General features: G+C 40.1%; 1 protein-coding gene across 1 annotated transcript in view; it reads left to right on the top strand.

The window, feature by feature from the left end:
• The first annotated feature begins 511 nt into the window (after positions 1–511).
• The window catches only part of ACIN1 (apoptotic chromatin condensation inducer 1), a 31400-nt gene continuing 20810 nt past the window's right edge, over positions 512–11101 (top strand). Inside the window, 5 exon segments of the mRNA XM_042782357.1 lie at positions 512–658; positions 660–818; positions 2174–2239; positions 4407–4518; positions 4943–5062. Of these exon segments, the coding sequence (XP_042638291.1) occupies positions 638–658; positions 660–818; positions 2174–2239; positions 4407–4518; positions 4943–5062 (478 nt within the window). The 5' untranslated portion in view covers positions 512–637.

Raw genomic sequence — 11101 nt, 5'->3', positions numbered from 1 at the left:
GACTCAGCTTCCTGAGGCCCCAAAACAGCAACGTAGACTTAGATGGGAGTGGCGGAGGTTCAGATCCTGAGGGGATGAGGGTGGCGGAGGGAGGATTGCCCTACTAGTGGTAATCTGTCAACTCCCGAGTAAGACCCGGCCCAGGGAGGGTCGTCTACCCGGCTTACCTCCCCTCTCCTTTCAGAGGGCACCCGAAGACCGTCACAAGAGTCCCTGGCTTCCAACTATCGCCGCCGCTTCCATATTTCCTGAAAACGCTAAACAAGGGCCAGCTGGGCAGCCCACGCACTTCCGGTCCCGGACAAGCCCCAAACACCCAAGCGCCTCAGCGCCTCAGCCCTAAGCCCGGAGATAGCCGATTAACTCCGATTTTAGTTATGCCAGAATCGAGGGCTTCCGAATAGATTCGGTTCAAAGACTCGGTTAGACGAAGACAACCGAACTCTGAAAGCTGGGCGAAGGAGGGGAAAGCTACTGAGAGGATAGAAGGGACCGATTGGTGCCGATATGAAAACGTAAACACCCGAGCAGTTCCGGAGGAACCCGGGGAGTTCTGAGTGGTAATCGAGGGGTTGAATATGGCAGTGGGCGGGGTCAGCTGGGTACGTTCAAAGGGCGTTGGCGGAAATTACCGAAGATGCCCGAAGCCGTTGGGACGGGACCCGAGTACCTCACGCAAGATGGCGGAGCTGGAGGAGGTGACTCTGGACGGGAAGCCTCTTCAGGCGTTGCGGGTGACCGACCTGAAGGCCGCACTGGAGCAGCGAGGCCTAGCCAAGAGCGGGCAGAAGAGTGCCCTGGTCAAGCGGCTCAAAGGGGTGAGGAGACGGCGCTGCCGGGGTGTCGGAGGGGAGCGGACCCGGTAGAGACGAGTCTCGCCGCGGCGCAGGCGCAGTGTCCGGGTTCGGCGCGAGCTCGCTCAGGCCGCCAGCGCGAGCCTCGAGATCCACGCGCACGGTGGTTAGCGCGGCTCGCGCTGGAATAGAGATCGCGCCGGTTCCCGCCTTAACGGCAGCAGCGCGAGCCCAAAATGGGAGGGTGCGCGCTACTCTCCCGGAGTGTCTTAACCTCCTTCCCCCACCCCCTCCTTGTTTGTGTCTGTGGTTTCGGCGCATGCGCTGCAGAAGGAGTTAAATCCCACTACAACCACCGGCGTTGTTGGCCTGAGGGGGGCGAATTGGGCTGGGTCGGAGTTAGGGGTAGAGTTGGGCGGAGGGTAGAGGGTGTTGGTATCGATATCCGGAAGAATAAGATTGGGGTAGAGTAAAATGTCTGCTTGATTAAATTAGGTGAGATGAAGAGAAACCTTCATTTGAAGGGACTTTTTAAAGAGTGTTTTATAATTTATAGGGGATCCAGAAGCAATTTGAGTGTATAAGATTTTGGTGAATATTAGTGAGAAAGATGCAGTTTGGTATATGTTGGGGGTTTTGAATCGGCTTGTGTAGATTAGGGTGGGGTTGTCATAAGGTAGATGGATTGGCGTGTGTAAATTTGGTGTAAACTAAGGGAAGATGGGACTCTCTTAGTTTTAATTAGGATACATAGCAGATAGTACAGATTAGGGCTAGACTGGCTCAAGGTTTGAGCTGGCAGACCCTTGCTTATAGAGGCTGGCGAGTTTTTGTTTGCTTTCCTTTTGGGGTGGGGGATTGAGTGAGACCACAGTTTGCAGGGTCTGTGATTAGTTGGTCTATAGCTGCCTCTGAAATTTTTATAATTCGATAAATATAGGTATCACTCTGCTGGAAATTATAGATTCACTCCAGTGACTGTTTGACCACGTAATTTAATCAGACCAAAGCCAGCATCTCCATGTTGATTTCGTGTCTTTGAAGCTGGTTTAAGTATTTGAAGTGATTTTACCTGCCAACATTTAGAAAGGGCCTAGTCAAAAGTGCAGAAGATTCAGGGATTCTGGTACTGATTCTGTCACTGATTTTATGACATAGATTGCTGATTCTCTGTGGGAGGAGTAACCTTAGCTACCTTTAAGGGTCTTCTGAAAATGAGTGAGAACAATGTTAGTAAAGGGCTTTGAGGTCACTGGAAAAGGAGTACAGTTTAAGTGTGTATGGTTAGTCATTGCATTTGATGATGAGGTTGGGGGAGAAACGGTTTGGTTTTTTGTTTTTTTCCCCTAGTTCCTGACATTTGCCCTTTTCTATACCAGGCTTTAATGCTAGAGAATTTACAGAAACACTCAACACCCCATGCTGCATTCCAGCCAAATTCCCAGGTAAGGAAGAAGGTTTGTTAGGTGGGGTGAGCTATTTGGATCTCCAGACACACAGAAAGACATGCTGTTCTATGTTTGATGTTTAATTCCTTACCAATAATGTCCTTGGTTCCCTTGATTTGAAATGTTCTCATTATAGAACAGTTGAATTTCAGTCAAGCCCATTTGTGTACATGGAGAAAAGAACAGAATCAGAGGAGCTGTTATTTTCTGAGACTTGAAATGATGTATACAGAAAGGTGTGTCCCTAATTGATTAAGTGTAATACAGGATCTGAAGTCATTTATTTGCCATTGATTTGGGAAAAGTAGTTAATATTTTGAATGTAGATTTGAAGTATACAGTCAATAGGACAGTATGGAGCAATCTTGTTAATAAAGAAGAAATCTTTTCTAGTCATAAGTTTTCTAAGAATTACACCCTTTGTATATCACCCCCCCCCCCTTGCTATGGGGCGATTGTACTCTGTTAAAGAGTCACTATGAGATTGCAGTGGGTTTACTGGTGTTAACTACTAACTATGCAATTACTGTTAAATGTCACTATTTAGCTCCGTTACTTACTGAAAGAAACTTAACCTTTGGAAACCTGTTTTCCTTATCTATAATCTGAGAAAGGGTTGGATCCCTAATTTTGTAACTGCTCTGGCTCAGTTTTATGGAGTTGTGTAGGGGGCTTCCTTTTCCCAGGTGAGCAGGTTTCATGCTCTCCTGTCAACCTTTAGTTCCTTTAATTGCTTTATATGGTGGATTTCTGAATAAGATTTCTTTTAAAGAAATCAGTCCACGGTGTAAAAAAGAAAAAGACTGAATGACCTCTTCAGGTTCCTTTCAGCTTTTAAAAGCCCCTCATTCATAGTGTGTCAAGCACTTAAAGAAAAAATCCAAGTCTTTGTTAGTACAATGGTGTGCAGCTCCAGTACTAGATGAAGTCCCAGGATACTGTGGAAAAAACAAGAGAGGCCTTCCTACTCCCTTGATATCGTCTTATTAAACCGTGAGTATTATAATCTAGCCGGTTAACAGAGGTTTAGCTAACTACTTTAGTAAGTATAAGATACTGCATTAATCAGTTTGTTATTGTTAATCAATTTTGCCTGTTGCAATTTAGTTTTTGCAATTTTGCTTTTATTAACACAGGATCTCTGAAATAAGGATATTGATTCTTTAATACATGCACCACACTCTATGGATGTCTGTTAAGTACTAAATATTTCTGTACCTTTGGTTCGCTTTGTTTAGAAAAGATGACCAGTAACATAGAAAGTATTGATTCAGCTGTTTTCCTTTTTATGGAGTTCTAATAGAAATTGCTAAGCAAGAAGGTTCTTAGTTGAAGAGAAAGCTAAGGGCAGAAAAGTAATGTGGGAGTCTATATTGCAGATAATGGGAAAAGGGATAAGCCACTGGATTTTAAATATTGTTATCAAGGATTTCCTCTTACCCAAAGACAGTGAAATTACAAATCCTACTGAATGCTGAATGGATAACCCTTTTCTTAGTCTCTTAATTTTGTACTTTAAAGTTCTGTACCTGAATTTTGGAAATGTCAACTCTAAAATTATTGATAAAGTGTCCCCTATGTATTAATCTTTTGGGAGAATGTGGTTTTTTTCCCCTTTCGGTTTTGATATTGTTCAAAGAAGAATTTAGATTATCTTTAATTAAAAGGCATAATTAAAGGAAGTTTTATTTCTTTTGAAGATGTTTATGTACCAACTTCACTCTTTGGTTGGGAACTGAATATTTAAAATAAAAAGTTATGTACAGTTTCTCTTTTTGCCATCTTTTGTGAATCATGAAACTCAACTGCCATCAAGTTGAATCCGAGTCATAGCAGGCCCTCCTTGGGTTTCTGAGGCAGTATCTCTATGGAAGTAGATTGCCCAGTCTTCCTTCCAAGCAGTGGTTGATGAGTTTGAACCACCATCCTTCTAGTTAGCAGTCAAATGCCTTAGGCACTATGCCACCAGAGCTCCTGTGCGAGTTGTAGGATGACTTATTTTGATCCTTAATAGAAGAGTAGCTTAGAAAAGGACCTTCTAACATTTTCATCATCTTTCTTAGGTTCAAATATAAGGGTGGGCCTTTGCTGGATGGAATTTTCTGACCTGCATATTTTCCTGGTTTGCTTTCTCAGATTTTGTTTTTCTATTCCCTCCACATAGATTGGTGAGGAAATGAGCCAGAACAGTTTCATAAAGCAGTATCTGGAAAAGCAGCAGGAGCTGCTTAGGCAGCGTCTGGAACGTGAAGCTCGAGAAGCTGCAGAACTTGAAGGTAAGCTCAGACTGTCAGTTCTTACAAGAAGTTCTTCATTCTTATCCCTGTCTTCAGGTAGATGGGCTTGTCTAATGAGGCAATCTCAGGAATAAGTCAGGCTAAGACTGCTGTTTATTTGCTTTGGTAGTTTATGACCCAAATGAGTTACTGTTTACCTTTTGTCAGGAAAGAAGATACTTAATTTAACTGTCTTGTTAGAAGAGGATTCTTGCCAACAGGAAGAGTTATAAGTAAATTAAGCTGCTGTCTAGATGAGGTAGAGCTTAATCTTAGGGAGTTCTTTTCTTGTGTGTACAGTCCTCTTTTTGGTATATATATCTTTTTATCCATTACTTTGCCTGACTTCCTTCACTCCTCTACATAGTCCCACATGCTGAGCCCTTCACTCCCTCCCTGCCCCGACCCAATCTGTACTTTGCAGAAGCTTCAGCTGAGTCGGAGGACGAGATGATCCATCCTGAGGGAGTGGCTTCCCTGCTGCCTCCTGACTTTCAGAGCAGCCTGGAGAGACCAGAGCTGGAGCTCAGCAGACATTCACCCCGTACGTATCTCCCTCCCCACTGCGCTTTTTGTCATTCTTGCGTAGTTGGTGGGGGGAGGTAGTTATGCCTCCTTTCATGCTAGGCCTCATGAAAGTCACAGGGAAATTCTGTGATAATGATGTTTGGCACCTGTTTTTCGTGGAAATTGTCCTTTTTAAAGCCTGATTATACCTATGTGTTACGTAACTTCTCACTGTGTTTTATGAGACAGTGGGGATTTTTTTTTTCCCTTCTCATCTGTACTACTTTAGGTTTCTCTGACTCTGAATTTGGAAACAGTCACAATTCTCTTCACCAATTGTATAACGTGTTACACGTGCAATCCTACAAAATGGGCATCTATCTCATTTTATTAGTTCATTCAACTGTTGTATGCAAGGCACCAGGAATACAGTAAAGATAAGCAAGTTCTACCCTAATGAAACTTAGTCTTTTGAAGAGATCGATGTTAAACAAACCAGTTTGGTGATTATTTACACTTATCCTCAGTAGTATGAGAGCGTATTACAGGGAGCTCTAATCTGGTGTGTGGTTGTTTTGGGCAAGATTAATTTTTCCACATATTACTAAGCACCTTGTTTTGTGTAGTATCTCAAGCAAAAATCTGAAAATGCAGCCTTTGGCTTCTAGGAAGTACCTAAGACAGTATACTTTCATATGCACCTAAGACATGTGCACAACAGGCAAATATTTTAAACCAATGTGTGAATTGGTAAGTACAGTAAAACCTGTGATAGCCACAACTTGATGGGACTGCCTTGTTTTTCCACGTCTTGCAAGTTTTCCACCTTTGACTTTTCTGTCACTGATTTTAGTGGAAAATAAATATTTGAGTTTTCCTTCTCTGACAGGTTTCCACCTTACACAGGTTCAGGTTTTTGCAGGTTTTACTGTATTTTTAATTGTTATATACGTTAGTGGTGTTGGAGGGGTCGCTCCATAGTTAATACTTTTAAAATGTATGAAAGTTGCCAGCCCTTCTGAGTAATAAAGAATTCTTTCACAGAAATAGATTTTTAGGTGATATTTAATGATGAAAAAGAAATTTCATGAAAGGCTAGAGAAAATGGAGGATTTTTGAAGCTAATTTTAAGATCCTAGGCTGCTCAGTGCATATTATTCTTGATGCCAGTCATAGACCTGGGAGCTTTGGTAGCATAGTGCCTAAGGCACTTGACTGCTAACCAGAAGGCTGGCAGTTCAAACCCACCAGCCACTCCTCGGAAGGAAGGTTGAACAATCTACTTCCATAGTGATACTGCCTTGGAAAGCCAAGGAGGGGTCGCTGAGTCGGGTCTGACTTGATGGCACATAACAACAACAGTCTTAGATCTAAAGGGAAATTTTTAGAAGCTTTTTAACAAATTAATGCTATCAAACACTTTGGAATTATTAATAAGTTCTTTTAGATACCTTTTTTCCTTTCGGGCAGATTATTGTGATTTACTGTGGTTTATTATGGTAATGAAAGTTTATCATTTCAAACTTACTACTGATGCCATGGAAGAAAGACTTGGCTGTTAGCTTTCATAAATATTATAGCCAGGAAAACCATATGGAATTCATTTCTCCATTGTACCACATGGGGTTGCCATATGTCAGCATCAGCTTGACAGCAACGGGTTTGGTTTTTGGTTTCTCCTCAAACATAAGGTTGGTAGACCCTTAGTTGATCCACTTTGCTGTTAGCATTCCTTTTTCTGAAGCCAAGAATAGTAGAAAAGCTCTTTTATATATAAACTGTTGGGGGGTTTTTTCTTAAAGAAGTAAAAGTTGAAAATATTTATTGATTTTTGCAGTACGTGTATCACTATGCTGTGTATGTGGGAAGTTAGCTCTATACCTTGTAAAGGATATTAGGGAGAGAGAAGACAATTGTACATAAAACTAACAATAGAAGGCACAGTAGAGTGCATTTGTGATTAACCCTTTGCCATAGAGTCAGTTCTAACTCATAACGAACCAATAGGACAGAGTAGAACTGCCCCATAGAGTTTCCAAAGCTGTAATTTTTACAGAAGCAGACTGCCATATCTTTCTCCTGTAGAGCAACTGGTGGGTTTAAACCGCCAACTTTGAGGTTAGCAGCTGAATGCTTAATGACTGCATCACCAGGGCTCCATTTAGTATGTGATTGCATTACATAAATGGCAAGGACATATACCATAGTAATTTGAAAGAGTGGAAGATCCCTCAAAACTAGTGATTAGAGAGAGCCTCATGAAAGAAGGATTTGAGCTGAGACTTAGAAACAAGTAGCATTTGAATTAGAGAGGATAGAATTTTTTTTTCTTTTTTTTTTTGAGGAAAGAGCAAAGACATAAATATAGGAGTGAATATGATAGTTTGGAAGTATACAGTAGTCTAGCAAGAATAAAGTATTCTTGCAGAGGGCTTTGAAACCCAAGCCAATTAGTTGAGTTTCTTTATTCTGTAGGTTATAGGGGAACCATTGAAAATTCTTGCTAAGGACGTCTTGATAAACCTCTTTTTAAAAAGAATGATGCTCTCAGTTATAAATGTAATTTGAAATGAAAGTAAGGAATGGATCCTGAAATAGAAACAATGTTTCAAAAGCTAATAAGGTCATAAAAAAGACCAGGCTTACTGATCTGATAGAGACTGGTGGAACCCCTGAGACAGTTCAAACCCTTAGGTACCCTTCAAGCCGGGACCTGAATTCAGCCTGTTTGGCTCAGTTTCAGCTAAATGACAGGCCTACAAGGTGAACAGTAATATTAAGAAGGTATGTACTCATTAGGACAATTGACCACATGAGAGATGAAAAGGGTAGCATTTACCCAAAGATAAAGCTTAGAAGGCAGGAAGGGATAGGAAAGAAGGACAGAGGGAAATAGTATACATATGGAGGAAGTAGAAATGCTGTTACATTGTGGGGATTGCAATGAATACTGTGGAACAAAATGTGTGTGAATTGTTGAATGGAAAAGCAATTTGCTTTGTAAACTTGCACCCAAGTTACTATTTGGAAAAAAGTAAAAGCTAATAAAGCTTTAGAGTGAGGGAATGCATTCTCTTCAGTGCTTTGTCTCCACTGGAACTCCACCCATGGCTATAATTGACAAGGGAAAAAAAGAAAAGTGGAAAAATGTATCAGGAGAATTGAATAAACGTACTGAATTGTTGGAATACATGTAACAATTGCCTTAAATGCTTTTCAGTGTACTCTTTGTTTGTGTCACAAACTTTTCTATCATCTTGGCTGGAATATGAATCTCATTATCAATCTGGTACATTTGGTCAAGATCCTAAATGGAGCAGTAGTTTGAAGTTCTAACAGAGCTCAGTTGGGTTAGCATTGATGCCTAGTGTCTAATAGGAAATTAGCTTTGCTCAAGTGTGTAATGTCTGTCTGCCATAGGCAAATAAATTGTTTTAGTGGTAGCTTATATGTTGGTTTTGGATGCCCTTGTTTCTTTCTTTACTAACAAGATTTAAATTAAAAGTAAGGTTCCTAGTAACATTTTACTGATCATCAGTGGCACCTGAGTTTGTTGTTTTAAGTAGTAGGATGTTTGGTTTCGTGTCTCTCCAACACCTTATTCAGATTTTTTTAAGATGTTGGGAGCCAGTTAACCGCCCCATAGTAGAAGGTTGTCTAGATTCTCTGGTGCACAAAAATTTTAACTACCTTTATTTTTAGTTAGTCTTTCACAGAGACCCCCATGTAGGAAAATTAGATGGTACTAAATGTTAAAAAGGGATAAATATTCAGAATACAGGTTCTTTAACGTACATGTAGCCACAGGTGATCTTAGCCAGCCCTTGGCTTACAAAGCATGTAGCCTTCCTTTTTTTTTCCCCCATAGCAAACTTGCATGCTGAGATTCTAGAGCAGTGCTAGTTAAATTAATTGTATAGTTATCTTTAGTCAGATTTAAGTTTGGCATCATTGCCAGATCCCAGTTTATTTCTCACCCAAGGATACACTCTGGCCACAGGCTTTGCTATGATTGCTGTTGCTGTATGCCATTGAATCTATTCTGACTCCTAGCACCCTTATGATCTCTAGCTACCCTTACTTGGGGCCTACAAATCCTGTCCAGGTTCCTGTTTTTAAGGCTGAAGAAACTATTTTCATATATGACCCTTAAACATTCCTCACTTTACTGCATTCTGTGCTGTCTAGCAGCTACCTTTTCCCTCTAGAAGACTTCTGGCTCTGGAATCTTGGGAATCTTATGTTAACCCTGACTTGTTCGGTTCCTGAAATATATTTATTAGCCCATTCATTGTTTGTATTGGTTCTACCCTTTGCTGAAGCTCAGTTATTCACACATTATTAACATCTGGCTTAAAATGTTCTTGTGGCCATGCACTCATAATAATAGACGTCTGCTTTCCCAGGAGCTTGTCTTCATCACTTCAGCTACTTCCAGGGAGCTAGAAAGAGATCCATTATCTCTTCCTTATATTACTTACTAAGTTCTTGTTTCCTGTCTGAAGATCTCCTCCAATTTTCAACTTCTTTTTTTTTTTTAAATCCAAAACAGTGAAAAATCACAGCTTTCTGAACAGCCTGCCCATTTCCCCAGATCTCCTTGATGACTTATTACTCAAATGCTTCTAGAGGAGTAATCATCTAGGATCCCGTCACTGTACTTTTACAGTATGGAAATAACTTTATAATCTAATAAATGGCCCACAGTTTGTTATAGATTGGAAAAAGACGCTAATTGCTTGTACATACCTAATTTTAAAATCTCAGCTCTAAAGCTCTTACTTGACCTTAACACATTAGTTTCTGGCCAACCTTGTGCATGCCTTTTTTCTTTTTCTTTTTTCCTGAACTAAGATAAATCAGCTTCTTTCCCTTATATTTGCAAAGGAACTTTGCCTAAAATTCATGAAAAATACCTTCTTGGTTAGGTTAATTTCATCATTTAACCTATTCCAGGTCATTAAATTATGAAGTTATTGTTATTATAGCCACCACACTACGGATCTCTTATATATTCTTCAAATGTTTACTAAGAGTCTAACCATAGCTCCTATACATACACACACCCCCATAGTGAGATTGACTTTATTTATTGACCCATATGTAAAACAGTATACCGTCAGAGATCTTGTTAGTCAAGTGATCATTGAGCAAAGTTTTACAAAATATGTGTAGTTTTCTGGTTTATATTATTATAATAGGAAGGGAGGGAGAAGACCTTGAGCTACAGTTCATCATCTCCTTTATTTGAACAGTTTAAATGCTATCATTAGTATAGAACATGATTTTGTAGATCATTGAAATCCATTGTCCTGTATTAAAATGGTACTTAATCTAACAGTATCTGCAATATGATTATCTTCAGGCTGTTTTCTAAATTTGTTCTCATCAGTATTTGCATTGCTACTTTAAGTAATATTTTAATACTGTCAGGAAACATAGACATTTTCTAATCTAACCCCAAGGAGTTCTGGTGGCACAGTGCCTAAGGCCATTTGACTGCTAACCAGAATGTTGGTGGTTCAAACCCACCAGCCACTCCATGGAAGGAAGACTGGGCAGTCTGCTTCCGTAGAGATACTGCCTTAGAAATCCAATGTGGGTCGCTATGAGTCGGAATCAACTCGATGGCATTTTTTTTTTTTTTTTTCCCCCTAACCCTACCCTCCCACCCCACTCTTCTCAGTCAGAACATTGAGGTCCAAATTAGTTAAGTGATTTACCACATAACCATCTTCCTTCATGGAATATGAGTGAAAACTTTTTTTCCAGTTTTACATGGATTTATTGATCAGGATAGCCTAGATTGGTGATTTTCAAACTTTCTTTTAATAGTAGAACTCTTCCCCCTGCCTTAAACAAGAAAATCTTGAATTCTAATATATAAAACATAATTGACAGGACCCAGCCCTGGAATCGCATCTAATTGGTTTGATGTAATTTCTAGGAATTTTAGGGCCCTACCACTGATCTTGGTATTTAGTTCATGAATTATAGTTTTATAAGCTGATTTGTATATTAATCACAATATTTTGATCAAAACTAGCAAGTCATAGCAATAAACAAAAAAAAAGGT

Source organism: Orycteropus afer, unplaced genomic scaffold (assembly GCF_000298275.1).
Source record: "Orycteropus afer afer isolate SDZICR_OR568_19922 unplaced genomic scaffold, OryAfe1.0 scaffold00292, whole genome shotgun sequence".
NCBI lineage: Eukaryota > Metazoa > Chordata > Mammalia > Tubulidentata > Orycteropodidae > Orycteropus > Orycteropus afer.
Note: the sequence above shows the minus strand (reverse complement) of the source record. Positions and strands in the feature narration are given on the sequence as shown.